This window comes from Varanus komodoensis, unplaced genomic scaffold (assembly GCF_004798865.1).
Source record: "Varanus komodoensis strain SLA01 unplaced genomic scaffold, ASM479886v1 scaffold85, whole genome shotgun sequence".
Classification (NCBI taxonomy): Eukaryota; Metazoa; Chordata; class Lepidosauria; order Squamata; family Varanidae; genus Varanus; species Varanus komodoensis.
The window spans coordinates 1481982-1500055 of record NW_025336543.1 but is presented as its reverse complement, the minus strand read 5'-3'; the positions used below and the strand labels follow the sequence as shown (position 1 = coordinate 1500055).

The following is an 18074-nucleotide window of genomic DNA, read 5'->3' as shown; positions in this document are numbered from 1 at the left end:
TGGCTGGGGCATACAGGGTATCCTTTTGTCTAAACATCCATTGTACCTTTATTCTAATTTTCCCTACTGCATTGATTGATAAGTAGTTCGGGGTATGGGAGATGGAGTTGTGGGAAAACAGTGTGTTGTTAATTTAGTAATTTGGTTCTCTCTCAATGTTTGGGGAAGCCATAAATTTGCTGTGCAAAAATGTGCTTTAAAATTATTTGGTTGCCATAAACCCCCCTTTTAATGCAGTGGATCTGCTGGTTTGTTTTCAGCATATGCAAATGACAATCCAAGCTCTTCAAGATGAACTTAGGATTCAGAGGGACCTGAACCAGCTTTTCCAGCAAGACAGCAGCAGTAGATCTAGCGAGCCATTTGTGGCAGAGGTTACAGAGGAGAACTTCCAGCGACTTCATGCAGAGCATGAACGCCAGGCAAAGGAACTCTTCTTGCTGCGCAAAACCTTGGAAGAAATGGAATTGAGGATTGAGACCCAGAAGCAGACATTAAATGCTAGAGATGAGTCAATCAAAAAGTTACTAGAAATGTTGCAGAGCAAGGGGCTGTCAGCTAAAGCCACAGAGGAGGATCATGAGCGGACAAGGCGGCTGGCTGAAGCCGAAATGCATGTTCACCACCTCGAAACCTTATTGGAACAGAAAGAAAAGGAGAACAACTTGCTAAGGGAGGTGAGTAGATATATGGGTGTCCATTCTATTTTTTTATTTTTTCTATTGCTTTTGTTCTGTCCCTTGCTGCTGAATATTAGTGCAATTTAAGTTTCTCTCCAGTCAGTATTTATTTCTGCTTTTAGCTGCTTTTTGTATGCTCATCTACCTATTTGGTTTACATTTCACCCTTGACATAGGAACTGTATATAAAAGAAATCTCACAGAAAAACTAAAATAGTATTGGATGTTACTGAAAATCTAAAATGTTACTGGATGTTCTGTAAGACGTTTGTATTTGATTATTCCTCATTATTTTATTTGGTCTTTGTGAGGAATTGAACAAAACTTATAAATTCAGTGAATTTTCTACATCATATCTTGTCCTCCTGTCCTTTCTTTTTTGTTTCTTTGGAGATTCTGTTTGAAGTAAACCCCTGTATTTTATTAATCTGTCAAAATATATCTGACATTGTTGTATAGAAGGTAGAAAACCTCCCTGGAATTGCCTGATTGCATAATTAATTTGGACATTGGATTGGACAATACTGTCAGTTTCACAGTTACTGTTTTTGAAAACTTAAATTCTCTCTGTTCATGAAGAAATTTGCAAATTTTAGTGACTTTTTTTTTAAAGACCCAGATGAAATTGTTACCCATGTGGACAGGCCAAAATCAATTGGTCAATCTGTTCCTAGCATGGAGAAAACAATGTTGTATCTGCTTATCATGCCACTGTTAAAGATGAGGTATCTGTCAGAAGAAAGAGGTTGCAACCCCAGTTCAGCATCACAAGCTTGATTAAATGCACATGGATTTGGTCTTGTTTCCAGGAGCAAAACACTTAAGACTCTCTGAATGGATAAGTATCAATTTTGCTTTCTCCATGTTTGCTTTTTAAAATCTGTTTCCTTACTGCCAGTTTTGGCAAGTCTTTACAAAAACATCCAGGTTAATTTAGTTTTTGCACTCAGTGTGGGACTCCCCTTGAATATGATTTGGAAACTGCAATTGGTACTGATTATGTTAATGAGAATGCTTGTGTAGACTAGACATTGAATTATATTACTCCTAGTCTGTATTATTTACATAGGCCACCTGTTAGTTTCCAGGCCCAGTTCAAGGTGCGCAAAGCCCTAAGAGATTTGGGACTACCTACACCTAGATGAGCCTGCCCAACTATAAAGATGAGTATCAGGGACCCTACTTTTTGACCATAAGGTATAAGGTTTTTTCAGTGTTGGCCCCACACCTTTGCAACTCTCTCTTCAAGGAGATGTGCATGGTTTCATCACTGCTGGCTTAAAAAAACTCCTGAAAACACATCTGTTATAATCTGCATATGATGCTGTATAGTCATCAACAGCAGCTGTGACTATGTGTGCTTGAGTGTAATATGTATATTAATGTTTTCATTATATTATAGGCCCCTTGTTAGAGAAATGTTTCCTGAGAAGGGGTCAAAAATCCTTTAAATTAATTAATGGAATTCCTACCCATCTCTCTTCCGAACGTTTATGTGCAATCCTGGATTCATTATATTTTGTGAGCAGGAGACTTACGTAATTCTGGAAGTGATGTCAAAATAATTAAACACTTTCAACAACAGATAGAAATTTAAAATTTAAATGCTGGGCTCTGGACATTCATTTGCTTTTTAGCCTTGGAATCATGGAGAAGGCATTCTAGTAGCAGTGAGGAACACAAGTCTAAGCATGAAATTAATCATGCTTGTCTGGGGCCTCCAATGTGCTTTGCTTTAGCAACCCCAAAAGGGAAGATGGAGGGTTGGAAATGGCAATCAGGAACTTGCTTGCAGAATGGCAGGGTATGTGTAAATACTCTCACTGTGTAAATACTATTTGTGTGAATCACTGGAAGAGTTTCCTAGTGTCTGTAATCAGTTTTATTGGAAAACTGTAAATGAGCATCTACCTATGTTGAGAAGAACAGGGAAAAATTGCAGCAGTAAAGGATGATTGCTCTGTAGTTTCCATGGAAACAGTCACTTTGCTGTGAAGGGTATTGGAAATCATTTGCTGCCTTAGATACATAGCCCAAAATGTATTATTTAAAGTGATGTAAGTATTGCATTCTTCATCATTATTTGAGGTAAGTAATTCATAATGTAAGGTAGACTGTGGTGGTATAACTCCAGGCAAGCAGTAGCCATAATTAATTAATTAATAAATAAATAAATAAATAAATAAATAATATAAAATCAATTTGGCAATTGTTGCTAGGTAATGAGTGTTGGAAGATGTACAGATGGAATAATAACGTATGGGATAGATGCAGTAACATGTATGTTTCTGGATTAAGCAGAACATCAGACACAATACAAAGGAACCAACTCTTATTTAGTAAAGATTGCTTGGTATATATTAATCTTTCTAGTCTCAGGATGTGTTTTGCTGTTCATTTCTACCAAGTTCAATGCAGTATTCAAAACTGAAGATTCCATGATATTTAATGTGGCCCTACTTGCATGCATTCAAATTTTAGATAGCTTGGTAAAATGATTTCAACTAAGACCTCCTTAGCACATAGTGAAGCCTGTGTGGTGAAGGTAACTTGAGAAAAGGAAGATTAGATCTGAATGGCAACACCTTGAATTGGGTCTATGTAAGCAACCAGGTTGTTAGTACAGTTTTCACTGGATATGTTCTTGTTGTTCTGTGTGTCTCAGTAACTGAGCTAATAGCAGAAACTTCTGAAAGACAACTCAGGCATGCTGAACAAACACTGCTGGTCCTGTCTATATAAAATAAATTGGATAACATCAACATACTAATGATGTCACATTGTAAATAGTCTGAGGCCCTGTTTGCACATGATGACAGCCCATTACCCTCTTGTCCCCAGCAAACCATTGGTGTTTGAACTATACAAAGTCTATCTCAAAGGTTTCTTTTAAGCGATGTTTGTTTATTTTAGATGTTTTATACTCCCTTTCGGCAAAGGTTTCCAGGGGGTTTGCATAACATATTAGAACAAAAACCCCCCATACCCATAACAATATCAAATCAGCATAATAGAAATTATTGTTTTAAATTGGGTGTTATTTTTGAAACTATGTAAACACATTTAAATGTCTAGGAGAATTAAAAAAGTTATTACCCACTGCCAGAAAGTCAATGTCTGCACTTGTGAGTCTCCCTGATGTTGGACAGTGGAGCCTGACTTGAAAGGGTCTCTTGTCACTGTCAAGGTCTGGGCAGCTCTGGGGCTCCATCTGGTGGCTAGAACAGAAACATCTGCCATAGAAATTGCCCAATTGGGCACAGGCCCTGCTGGAGTTCTCAGCCTCCTGATAAGTACCAGCCAGAAGACCTGGGGGAATTTGTATATAAGAGCAAGCTCTTCCTCCAGTGGCTGCCTCAGCAATGCAAGTCTTTTGCTAGCTACAGTGTGTATCATTTCCTGCATCTCTCCTGATCCTTACTGGATCTGCTTATTGCTGTATCATGCCTTGCTGTCTTGCTTCACACTGCCTTGCTGCCTTCACCTTGCTCACCACACATTTCTTTGCTCCTGAATCCTGCCCAGTTATCCTTCCTCAGGTACCTGCGCACTGCATTGTCTGTCTTCCTGCTTCTTGACCTTTGGCTTGACCCTTGCCTTGTTGTGATACACTTTTCCAGGTCATGTTTCTTGACCACAACCCTGCCTCTGATGCAACTATCAGTTCTGCTTAAACCCTGCCCTGCCTTGGGTTCTGTTGCCTGGCCCCAGTGCCTCTGTCTTGACTCCTGCTGCCCTAACCCTGGTCCCTGACAGTCACCTTCTTACTTCAGATTATTCAGTCACCAGGTGGGAACCTCTGCAATTGACCTTAATGTTTATGCATGTGGTCATGCTCCACATTTCTTTGTTTCTAAGTTGTGTAGTAGTGAGCCACAGCACTTCAAATTGTTCTCAGAAACAGGCTGGAAGCCAGTGAAGCTTTTTTACATATTGTCAATGTGTGATCCTAATTCTCAATTCCATGCAGTAATCTATATGGATAATTGTAGCTAAATGCAGTTTCCTAGCAGGACTCATGTACAGTGCTTTACAGTAGGTTTGTCCTGGTTGTTACCAGACTGTAGATTACTGTGGTCAGAGTATCTTTGATCAGGAGAGGCTGCAACTGGTGTGTCAGCCCTCATGGTGAAAGATGCATCAGCAATTGCTTAAGCCTCTAATGACAAAGAGTTCCCCCAAGTTGTAAACTTGATCCTCCAGAGGAAATGCATCCAGAATACCTGAACTGATGGGCTACTACCCATAAAAATCTTGATCATATTAGAATTAAACTACTATGTGTACTGTATTTCAACAAGTCTGTCACTGGTCATGGATTCTAATTATATGCATCCACAGCCTCACATGACTCAGGTGTTAAAAAGAACTAGAGTTGACTGTCATCAGCACCCTTCTGGCACTTGTTTCCAAAGTATGAAGCCCCATATCTAATTTTGATGGTCATGTTCATATTCTGAAGAGGAAATGTAGAACTGTTAAAGATCTGTTGTCATGTGATAAACTTCTAATATATATGGATATGTTTAGAGTGTTTTCTAAATTGTGTAACAATACAAAATGAGAAACTTCTTCAGTGCCCATATTTCTGATAGTTATCCAACAACAGGATCTTTAGAGAACTTGATGTCTACTTTGAGAACAGTTGCATTATTAAGTGTTCCTTACACTGAGCAACTTAACTTTGTCTAAGTTAAGACAAAGATATTTTTTTTACTAATCAGTCAGTGATTGATCCAAAATGTTAGATCTATCTTTCCTGCACAGTTGTTTAGTGTCCAGAAGGTGGTGATATTTGCCTGTCAGCTTCAACCTTTTAGTTTTAGTAGTTATTTATTTTATGGCTACAGAATGTTGTCCTTGCTAAAGACAAACACAGGTTTGGAAGAGCAGTCATTGTTGCAGAACTTGACCTGGAAATATCTCTCAAAGAATGCTACTGATGGCTTTTATATTAGGGATTGTTTTGGTTTTACTGACTGCCTTTTGTTACTTGATTTTTGGATGTTCTTCCTTTCAGCACAATTAATCTATATTTTAATTAGTGCTTCAGTTATGTATTTATTATTTATATACTATTTTTGATACTGCCCCATAGTCCTTTTAGGTTCTCTGGGCTGTACAATTTTTACAATTTAAAAACATCAATAATAATACAATAATCAAAGTTAAATAAACAAAAACAATAACACCAGTATATTTATTTAATTTGGTTTTTTTATTTTTATATTGCCTAATTGCCCAAGTCAACAACCCACAGCAGTTAAAATAGATTTATTTATTTAATTCCATTTTTATGCTGCCCAATAACCCAAAGGTTCTCTGGGTGGCTTACAATACTAGAACATACGGAATATATGGAGAAAGGAGCTCCTTCAGGTACCCTAGTCCCAAGTGGTTTAGGGCTTTATATGTCAAAGACAACACTTTGAATTGGGTCCAGACTGGAACAGGGAGCCAATGCAGCTGACAGAGGACTGGCATAATATGTTCTCACCAGCCAGTCCTCTTAAGCAGCTGCACTGCACTTTTCTGTATTAGTTGTAATGTCTGGACCATTTTCAAAGGTATCCCCACGTAAATAAAGTGCATTACAGTAGTCTAGGTGAGGGGTTAGCAGTGCACGGGTCATTTTGGCAGGACTCTGCTCATCCAAGTAGGAACATAGCTGAGAAATCAGCCAAAGCTGACAGGAGGCACTCCTGACCACTGAGTCCATCTGAGAAACCAGCTCAGGGTCCAGAAGCATCCCTAGGTGCACTTCTCCTTTAGGGGGAGTGCAACTCCACCCAGGGTGGGTTGAAAATTACCTAGTTGGAGTGCAGGAATACCCACCAGAGGGCCTCCGTCTTATTTTGATTCTGCTTCAGTTTATTGGCCCTTATCCAGCCCATTACCGCATTTTTCCATCTATAACATGCCCCCATGTATAGGACACCCCCCACTTTTCCTAACAATTTGCAGTGAGGAAGCTGCTGCTGCCCGCATGCGCCGCTTTGCCACTCCCCCACCCGTGCGCACCGCTTCACCCCCCCCGTGCGGCGCCCCCCTGCTCGCCCGTGCCACTTTGCTGCCACCCCCACCCACCTGCCTGCATGCATGCGCCGCTTCACCCCCCCGCGCACAATCGCACCAGTCTCCCCCCTGCTCCAAGCACCCCCCATGTATAAGACACACCTCCATTTTTAGCTAAATGTTTTAAAGAAAAAGTAGCATCTTATACACAGAAAAATATGGTACCAAGTTCATACACCAGTTCAGGACAGCTGCCACTTCACCTGGACCAGATGAAAAAGTGAGGTAGCATATTGATGGCACCTCAGCCCACACCTCCAGATGACCTCACCCAGTGGTATCATGTAAATATTAAACAGCATGGAGGACAAAATTGAGACCTGTGGAGCTCCATGACACAGTTGCCATGGCACAGAGCAACAGTCCCCCAGCACCACCCTCTGGAACTGGTCAGCCAGGTAGGAATGGAACAATTGCAAGGCAGGACCCCCTATTCCCAACTCAGCCAGCCATTCCAGAAGGACACCATAGTTGATGGTATTGAAAGCCACCAAGAGATCTGGGAAAATCAACAGGGTTGCACTCTCCCTGTCTCTCTCCAGGCAAAAGTCATCCCGCAGGGCAACCAGGGCAGTCTCTGTCCCAAACCCCAATTGAAATGGGTCTAGATAATCAGTTTCCTCCAAAAGTGCCTGGTCGACAATTATTTGCATCACTTGGGTCCAGGCCTGGGATCTTTAGGAGTGCTGTTTTTACAGCTGCTTTTTATTTTCCCAATATTTTAACAGTTAATTGGTTTTATCCTTGATTTTATCATCATTTATCAGGTGCAGTGTGTTGTGTGTTGTATATCGTTGCTTTGTTTTTTGGTCTTTTGTTTTTTGTAAGCTGGCCAGAGACTTTCAGTATTGGATGGCATATAAAAGCTTTAAATAAATCAATAAATTAAAGGGGTTGGCACCACTCCCTCTCTCAAAGACATGTTAACAGCCTCCTGGACCCAGGTGTGGACCCGCTTCCTAGATCTCCCAATAAGCTATGATGGACAAGGGTCAAGCAGGCAAGTGGTGGGCTGGACTTGTTCGAGGACCATGCCCACATCATTGTGCTGTAATAACTGAAATTGATTCAATAAAAACAGATCAGACAGTGTGCTGGACACCTCTGCCAAGGGAACTGAGACAATTGTGGTCAGAGTGAATCTGAGCAATTTTGCCCTCAGAAGTGTAATGCAAATTCATCATAGCAGGCTGTTGAGGGTTCAATAATATCTCTTTTGGGTCCAGAGTATATAAGGCCCCAAACCACTCAGAACAGCTCTACTGGGCAGCATTCCAAGGACACAGTGCAGGTGGAATAGAAGTGTCTCTTAGCCACCCTCACCACCATGGAATATGCTCAGTAGTGAGCACTAAGCCATGTTTGGTTGGATTCATCTTGAGTTTTCCTCCACCCTGTGCTCTACCCATTTGCCTTCCTGCCTCTTCCCCCTCAGCTCAGATATATACCAAGGAGCAGGTCAGGCTTTGTGAGTGGGGAGAAGGCACATGAGGGCAATTGTGTCAACTGCCCAGGTCATCTCAATATTCCACAGAGGCTTTGACAGGAGCACCTACCATGCTAGCTGGAAAAACCCCCCGAAGCCTTCTGGAAATCCATAGGGTTAAGGTTAGATTTAGAGGGTGGACCAACTGAATGGGTCCTCCACCCCTCCAGAGGGGAGAGGAAGCTGAAAGTTCAAACCTCAAGATTAATTGATCTGACCGTGATAAAGGGGTAGTTTTCAAACCCCCAACCATCAGATCACCATGATCTTGCCCAGTCGAGAAAACCAGATCCAGAGCATGTCCCTTCTCATGTGTTGGACTGGTGACATATTGAGACAGTCCCATGGTTGTCATGGCTGCCATGAAGTCCTGAACTGCCCTGGATAAGGCAGCCTCAGCATGGAAGTTGAGGTCCCCCATGTCGTGCATGAAGCCCCAACAGAGACAGTGACTCACGAGGAGGTCTTGTGCTTGACACCCTGTGCCCAAAAGCTGACCCCACAACCCAGCATAGAGGCAGCAACTGCACCTCCCTCTGACTCCCGGCCCATTGAGCAAATGCCTGAGCCCTTATCAAAGCCAGAGAGTCCTGAGAGAGAGGAAGCTGCAAGTTCTACTCTGAAGGAGACAGAGCAAACTGTTCCTTCCCCCTCTGACACTGATCTTCGTGAGCCTGAAACAGAAGACACAGTGGACGTGGTGGATTTCTCTAGAGCTGCCAATCCCCGAATTCTTCGCAGATATGAACAGCCACAATGTTTATTACATAATAGGGAAGAAAGGCGTGACTTAGAAGAGTAATCCCATGTGGGCTCAGGGAGAGAAGCCATTAGAGGGTTAACATCTGCATATCAAGGGCCTCAATTGGAGAGCTTACCTGTAGAGTTGTAAATCTTGTAGACAATTAGCATTAAAGGACTTTAGTTTTATTGCTAGTGAATGTGTGGATTGTTTACATACTGGGCGGCTCAGCATGACACCCCAGGACCAACATTCTGGGGATCCTCAACACCAGGTCTGAGACAACTTCTGTCAGCTCAGGCAGGGAGTCTGCTGAGTAGTGGGGTGGATGATCCAGCAGAATCCGTAATCTGTTTTGGTCATCCAGCACCAGATAAAGCCACTCAAGGCCTGAACCCGAGTGGACATGAGCCCTGGAAATGGGGATAGAATCCCTATGAACCACATCAACACCCTCCTTGGCCCTCCAGGCGATGTTGGTGCTGTACCAAATAGCCAAGCAGGCACGGCTGGGAGAGGGTAACCCCTCCAAACTCTCCCATCCAGGTTTCGGTGATACAGACCAGGTCAGCACCGTCATCCATGAATAAATCGTGGATCAGTAAGATCTTATTATGTGCTGACTTAACATTGAACAGCAGCACCAATAGGCCCAAAGGCAGAGTGGCATACTTGAGGGCAAAGCTGTTATCAGGGACATTCTGGCAGGGAGAGGATCAGAAAAGGGGACAGCAGTTAGACATTTGTTCCCATTTCTCCTTTGGCCAGTCCAGCCCTCATCACTGTTACCTCCACCTACCCATAACCACTGTTATGCACGTGCCCTCCATACTCTCAGGGATTGCCAGTCAAAATAAAAGCAACAAACCAAACTTAAAGTACCAACAAAATAAAACCAAAATAAAAGGGGCGGGGGGTGAGGAGCCAAATACTACAGGGTAGGGCATAAAGATCTCCCACATTTTGAAGGGGTATGAAAATGGACAAAGCTATCTAGAAAAAGTTGTGTATATTTCTGAAAAGTACATAAAAACAGTTTTATTTTAATGGGTTTTAAAAATCTTACCAAACAAATTGTGGCCGTTGTTGGGAATACATTGCTGAAGACATTCCCAGTGAGTAATCTCAGGCGGAATGGTGTCGATTTTCTGTCTGATCCTTTTCTTCAAATCATCAAGAGATCGAGGACGATATTTGAAAACCTTTTCCTTTAGGTATACCCAAAGGAAAAAGTCACATGGACTTAAATCTGGTGATCATGCCAGCCACTCCACATCTCCCCTTTACGAGATCAAATGCCCAGGGAACATTTCCCTCAACACTCCGAGCGCATTTCGTGCTGTGTGAGCTGTGGCCCCGTCCTGTTGAAACCATACATGTTCTGTATCCACATTGTCCAGTTTGGGGCGCAGAAAGGTCTCCAACATTTAATCATACCAGTCAGAAGTCACAGTTACTGTTGCACTACCTTCCTCAAAAAAGTACCGGCCAATCACACCAAAGCCGGCAACTGTGCACCAAACAGTTATGCAAGGAGAGTGGAGCGGTTGTTGATGGAGTTCACAAGGGTTATGTTTAGCCCAGTAGCAAAAATTCTGCTTGTTTACGGGTCCACTGATATGGAAGTGAGCCTCATTGCTACCCAGAACAGGTGCAGCAGGAACCTGTTCAAGAATTTCCACACTTAGGGCTCTGCAGTTGGGATGGTTTCTCTCATTTAATTCTTGAGCCAACATCATTTTGTAAGGATGCAGTTTTAAATCGGCACACAGAATCCTCCTCAAACTCCAACTTGATATCCCCAGTTCCATGGAATGCTTATGAGAGGAATGCCTTGGTGATTGCAGAATGAATGCTCTTACTGCTTCTACTTTTTCTGGCGTTCTAACGGTCCTAGGTCTGCCAGGTGATTTTCTTTTCAGTGTGGATCCAGTTGCCCGAAGGTCAGACATCCATAGCAAAATTGTTTTCCAATTTGGTACAGATGCATCTTGATCTAGCGCAAAGCATGTATGAAACACTCTTTGTGTTGCTATCACAGTATGGTTGTTCTCATAATATGCTTGAACAACAAAGCCCCGACTCATGGTGGGTACTGAAACAGTAGAGCCTAACCTATTGAATGAGACCTACCCCACCTCTCTACCCCCGCTACAGCTCACATAGTGCCCCCTTAAGATCTCATTTTTGTAATTCACATTTAACTTATTTTGAAACAATTAAATCAACTGTATAAAATATGGTAAATTATTACTGATATTTTGTATAATATGTAAATTGTATTTAAATGTGAACAGTTCATCAAACAATTGTTCACTTTGGCATTTATCCATACACATGTCTTTTTACAGTAACAGAAGTAAAACACAACCACAAATAAAACAGACCACAAATAAAGCAAAGTAAAATCCCATAGAGGTTATGTTTCCTTGTTCCTGTTGAAAACGGGTTGAAATCATGCACATTTTTGAGCAGTGAATAACATTGCAGCTGATGGCTGGTACTATTCACTTTCTTGTTCAGGGATACCTGTGCTTATCATCCATAAGAGACATTTTGCTATGCTGCAAACTGTACTTTGCTGTAGGTTTAGGAGAAAATATGCCTTTCTTTGCTAACAAATGACACAGAGAAGCTGTCAACTACATAGTGGCATCTTTGTCTTCATGGAATGTTTGAATGTCGTCAAACTGCTTATGCTTTCAATTAATTGGCATGACCAATGCTAGGCAAGAGCATCTAAGAAGCCCAGCAGTCTTATTGCACCAGATGAAACCTGATTAATTCTCTTTTCATCAGTGCTGATAGCAATGAAGCTGTCATGGCAAAGAAAATAAGATACGTAGGTTTAAATACCAGAGTTCCCTGGCACTTTACATTAATGTTTAAGATTTATTACAATCTTTGGTTATTGTTTCTGGAAAATTATTATGAACACTGAAGTACAGCTTTGTGGTTGGCTGTACTCTGCAAAGTACAACAAAAAATGTTCTTTGGCACTTTTTAGCACTGTATTTTAACACATTATTCTAGAAGTCTGATTCCTTGGTTTTGCATAGAAATACAGGCACTTGCTGTTATGCCTATTGCAGGTTGATTGTTTTGATGAACGGTTGTCCCTAGTGGACTCTGTGGATAGAGGTGTTGTCATCAGTAACTAGGTGGTTGCTACTCTGGGCATGTAGGAGCATTAATGGCACAGATGCTTTATCAGCTTGTTAAGTATATGTTAGATTGTTGCTGTTATTTATTAATCCTCTTTTTAAAGAAATATTTTGATCTTTCTACCAGAAGATAAAAGTGTGAAAAGACCGTATCCGAAGTCATATATTTGAATGGTACTGAGCTTTTAAAGTTGCTTCAACTGCTACTGTTGAGTGTATTTTTGAAAAGGCAAAAGACTAAGTATTTCACTTGCATGCAGATAAATATGCTTGTATTCAGTTCAGTAGACAGTAGCTGTCTCTTGTTTGATATGAAATCTCACCACGACTACATCAGAAAAACAGGTGGAAACTTCTATACTGGTTTTTGGCAAGAATCATTGGAGTGAATTCAGATGATGTTTAGTCTTCCTGTATTTCTTCCTGTACAGGAGATGCATCGTCGATTTGAAAATGCTCCTGACTCAGCCAAGACTAAGGCTTTGCAGACTGTTATAGAGATGAAGGTATGTATTCTACACCAGTGGTAAAGAGGAACTGGTCACCCAGAACAAACTATAAAGTATTTCACTTTTACAAATAAGTTTTTTTAATTTAATCATAAGCACCATATAGGAGAATATTAAACAATAAACATTACTAACTACATGAGAGATGTTTGTTCCTCAGAGAAGTGGGTCAAACAGAAGAATGTGTTAAGTCCTTTCTATTTCACTGGAGACCCAAGCTGTCAGAATTTTCATAGTCATTTTACAGTATATGTCAGATCTCCCACACATGCCTTTTGACAACTGTCAGAATATTTTCAGAGCGTCACTGGTTGAAATTCAGATACATGGGAGAGTTTCCCTTTCCATCTTTTGAACTGACTGGTAGTATCCTACAGGAAGGTTTGATAAAACGGTCCTGACAATGAGCTTGATATGTTCGTTGTTCCGGCTGTTAGGGTTTGTGTGCAGGAGAAATCCAAGAAACCAGTGCTAGCTTTGTTCCGTCTTCAAATGATTTTTTAAATTTGCTTAGGTTCTAAGTGTGCTGTCATTGCTTTTTTCTTCTGATTTTAAAATACTGCTCAAATAGAGGCCACTGTCTTAGTTTTATGACTGTAGATAAATGTTTAAGAAGTTGCTGGCTGCAGATTTATAACTATGTATAGAACAATGCCTCTAGGAACAATTACACAGGGATAGTTGAAAATGAACCCCACTCAATTTCTGTTATGTTATCAATTTATGAAAAAGAAACTGAGCTGCATGTTCTTCTGTATATTTTGGAAGGACTCAAAGATCTCATCCATGGAGCGTGGACTCCGAGATTTGGAAGAAGAGATTCAGATGCTGAAGTCAAATGGAGCACTTAGTACAGAGGAGCGTGAAGAAGAGATGAAACAAATGGAGGTGTATCGTAGCCATTCCAAATTCATGAAAAACAAGGTAATTAATAAAACAATTATTATTAGATAATAGAAAAGAATCCTCTAAGAAAGTAATTCAGCCACTGAATCATAGAACAGATGAGGTACTTGTAGTCTACCCTCTCTACTAGTATTCTGTCAAAATAACTGACAGTTTTGGTTTTTTTTTAAAGCTAGACTTGTATAATGGAAGGCTTAGTGGAAGCAGCAAGTTGATCATTGTTAAAATACTTAATGGAAGCTACAAATGTGTTGCCTTAGTTGAGATTAGTGATCCAAATATGCCTTTAGCTATGAATACTCATATTGTGAAAATGGAGCTACCTCACCATAACAAAATAGTCAGGTAATGGTGTTCTTTCTCTGCCAAGCTTCTAGGGGATATGTCATGGAATAGGATCTGAAGTGGAATTTAAGATCTGATCTGCTATATATGCAGAAAACAATATTTCATGGAAATATCCCTGCTGCTCAGGCTTTAAAGGCTAAAACCAGCAATTTAGAATGGTTAATTGCATCCAGAAACAGACTGGGAAGCAGTGCAGCTAATAAAACTGGGGTAACACCATCAAAATCAACAGTTCTGGTTAGTAATCTTATGGTCCTACTTTGACCAACTGTGATTACCTTACTGCTTTCAAAGGCAGCTCCACATGCGACACATTGCAGAAGTCTAAATGAGCAGTTATTCGAGCATGGATAATTGTGGACAAGCTCTCTGCATTTATATATTACAGCAGCTGGTGTTAGCAGCTAAAGCTGATAAAAAGCAATGTTGAACCATCAGCGTTTTCCCTTCATGATGGTGATCTGTCCTCCCCTCATTTTGTCTAATTACCACACTTAGTCTAATTACCAAATGATTGGTAGTATATTCTTATCTAGACAATGACATGCTATCTACTTAATGTGTTAAATATGTGCTGTATCTTGCATGTGAATTTAGGAGGATGCGGTTATTTTAAAGATTGTGCATTTTTATCAAGTTGGAGGGTTTGACAAGTGTTGAATCCTCTTGCTGTCAGTTTTGTGGGGGGTGGGCACAAGCCTCTGTGTTGACTGAGGAAGGTTGACAGGGAAACATTTTAATATAAATTGAAAGGAATAACAATGTCGTGGCAGGTAGAGCAACTGAAGGAAGAGCTAAATGCCAAAGAGGCTCAAGGGGAGGAGCTGAAAAAGAGAGTGACTGGTCTCCAGACTGAGGTCTCTGCCGTAAGATTGACTTTATGTGTGCAGTGCCGCTCATGTGGGCTCTGCTAGCTTTCTTGGCTTACCTTGCTCTCTGCAGCTATAAAGGGCAATAAAACTAACTGTTCTGTATCTGTCCCTTATTCACATCTGGTTGATATATATAATATCTCAGTCTATAATCCACTACGAACATGCCATTTTAGTTACTTCGCTAAGAAAATTATTTTGTATGACAGTTTTACATTCTTTCGAAGTGCTCGAAATAAGATTCATGAGTTTGATGAGCATATGCTGAGCTCTTGAGAGTGACTGGTACAATTTGGCCATTATGAATCCAACAGTATGCCTAGGCCATCTTTTATCAGGCTGTGTATTTTAATAAATAGTGTGTGAGACCAGGAGCAGTTTTCATTCCTCGTGCTGCCTTTAAGAATGTTCTCTGCATTTAATCTCAAAACATGTTTAATGTCTTTGGAATTTACAAGACTTTGCTTTCCTTTTCTAGGATAAAAAGGTAATATTCTGATTGAGACTCAAGAGAGAAATTGTTTTCTGTATGAACCCTGATCTGTGATCTTACTGAAATTGTTCTGCTGCATTCTAATGGGATATTTGTTTTATTTGAAAAAGAACTGTGATTTGAAGATTTTAGAAATGCTGTCTGGTTATAATGGAAAATATGGTTTGTTTGTTTGTTTGTTTGTTTGTTTGTTTAGGGAACTTCTATGCCGCCCCATTCACCGAAGCCTCAGGGAGGTTCACAATCATAAATGAATAACATAATATAAAACAATATAATTTAGCAGTATAAATTAAGTTGCCCTGGCCAAAGAATAAAATAAATAAATAATATTAACAATTGAAATAATGTTTGAATAAAAAGGTCTTCGCCTGGCGCAGAAAAACGAATAACGACGGTGCCAGGCGGACCTCTCTGGGGAGTGCATTCCATAGATTGGGCGCCACCGCAGAGAAAGCCCTCCTCCGAGTACTCACCCTCCTAATTTTCTTCACGGAGCGTTCCCGGAGAAGGGCCTCTCCCGCTGATCTCAAGGGGTGGGCGGGCATATATGGACATAAGCACTCCTTCAGGCAACCAGGACCCAAACCGTTAAGGGCTTTATAGGTCATAACCAACACCTTGAATTGGGCCTGGACTTCAATGGGAAGCCAGTGAAGCTGACGGAGGACTGGAGTCATGTGAACGTAACGCCCAGTCCCCGTCAGCAGCCTGGCAACTCTATTTTGAATCAATTGAAGTATCCGGACTGTCTTCAAGGGCAGCCCCACGTAGAGTGCATTACAGAAGTCCAGTCGGGAAGTCACCAACGCGTGTGTCACTGTCGCCAGGCAGTCATTCTCCAGGTAGGGGCGCAGCTGATGGATCAGCCGAAGCTGAAAGAAAGCACTCCTCGCCACCGCTGTCACCTGAGCTTCCAGTGAAAGCTCTGGGTTGAGGAGCACTCCCAAGCTGCGGACCTTGTCCCTAAGAGGGAGAGCAACCCCATTCAGGACTAGGTTCAATTCACCTTCCCCAAAGCCCGATCTGCCAAACAACAGGACGTCCGTCTTGTCTGGATTGAGCTTCAGTTTATTGGCCCTCATCCAGCCCATTACCTCGGCCAGGCACCGGTTCAGTACAGCCACTGCCTCACCTGGATTGGCGGTGAACGAGAGGTAGAGCTGGGTATCATCAACGTACTGATGATTCCGCAGCCCACACCTCCTGATGACCTCTCCCAGTGGTTTCATGTAGACGTTAAACAGCAAAGGGGACAAAATGGACCCCTGCGGTACTCCATGGCATAGCCGCCATGGCGCAGAGTCATGGTCCCCCAGCACCACCTTCTGGAATCGGCCATTGAGATAGGAGCGGAACCACTGCAAAGCAGTGCCTCCGACCCCTAGTCCCGCTAGCCCATCCAGAAGGATACCATGGTCGATGGTATTGAAAGCCGCTGAGAGGTCCAGGAGAACCAACAGGGATGCCCTCCCCCTGTCTTTCTCCCTGCACAGGTCATCGTACAGGGCGACCAAGGCAGATTCAGTACCGTACCCGGGTCTGAAGCCGGACTGAAATGGGTCCAGATAATCAGTTTCATCCAAGAGTGCTTGGAGTTGTCCCGCCACCACTCGCTCCAACACCTTGCCCAGAAACGGGATGTTGGCCACTGGTCTATAATTAGTGGCCATCTCTGGATCCAGTGACACTTTTTTCAGGGCCAGTCGGACTACTGCCTCCTTTAAAGGGGCAGGTACCCGACTATCCCTCAGAGAAGCGTTAACCACCTTCAAGATCCAGGTCCCAATCCCGTGCTTGGCATTGTTAATTAACCAAGATGGGCAAGGGTCCAGTAGGCAAGTGGTGGGACGTACCCGTCCAAGCACCTTGTCCACATCATTAGGCCTCAATAACTGAAATTCATCCATTAATTAATGGTTTATATATTTAATCTTAAATATTAAGTCTTCATATAAGAGTAAAATGGAAACAAACTTTTCCTGGAGGTTCCTAATCTAATATGGACACTATCTAATATAATTACTGTCTATAAAAAAGAAAAAGAAAAATGAAAGGAAGGAGAAAGATTACATATCTTTGCAATCAGAACTAAGGAGTAATAATTTTTTAAAACCTTGAGAGCTCAGTAGTAAGATCTGAATGGTTGCTATTTTAAATACTGTCTGTGTGGTTTCTTGAACCTACCTTTGTTCGCACATTTATAATTTGTTCACATTATTTTGCTCACATTTTAAAATATTTTTTGCTTTTTGAGGCAGCATAAAAACATTGTCATACAGATAAACAAAAGGATGTAGAAATAATGCTGACAGGGAAAAAACAATTAACATTTCTCAGCAAAGCAGAACTAACCCTAATTATTAAAAGTAGTGTTTTTTCATTCCTGTTATCAACTTTCTAGTGGTTTGTTTGTTTTTTAACTCAAGGCTATGACTGGACACCCTAGTATTTTGGAGGTGGGAGATACGGTTTACTCCTTGGTTGTCAGCAGTGGTCATTGGAACAATATGCCTATTGGTTATGGCTGGCTATCTTCATGTGAGAGCACTGTTTAAATTTTTGGGACATTGTATTTTCTACAGAAGTATTTAAGGATGTACTTACAGAAAAGCATGCATGCATGCAATGAAGCTGACTATCCTTTCCTTTTCTGATTTCCTAAACTAGCTTGGAACTATGCCTTCAAAAAGCCTGACATATTTAAATTGTATTCTAAATTGCTAATAAATGCTCCTTGTTATGAATTTGTATATTTTCTGAGATGCTTTAATTTATAGCCATTGATAACCTTTGATC

The 18074-nt window shown here is 41.4% G+C and overlaps 1 protein-coding gene across 15 annotated transcripts in view; it reads left to right on the top strand.

The window, feature by feature from the left end:
* The window catches only part of ERC1 (ELKS/RAB6-interacting/CAST family member 1), a 212469-nt gene that overhangs the window by 29542 nt on the left and 164853 nt on the right, over positions 1 to 18074 (top strand). For 10 of the 15 annotated variants that reach the window (XM_044417005.1, XM_044417012.1, XM_044417004.1 and 7 more), the window contains exons 3-6: positions 261 to 677; positions 12579 to 12653; positions 13425 to 13580; positions 14684 to 14767. In XM_044417005.1, coding sequence (XP_044272940.1) covers positions 261 to 677; positions 12579 to 12653; positions 13425 to 13580; positions 14684 to 14767 — 732 coding nt within the window. The remainder of the gene's footprint in view (positions 1 to 260; positions 678 to 12578; positions 12654 to 13424; positions 13581 to 14683; positions 14768 to 18074) is intronic. The other 5 variants (XM_044417009.1, XM_044417013.1, XM_044417011.1 and 2 more) reach the window with 1 other exon arrangement.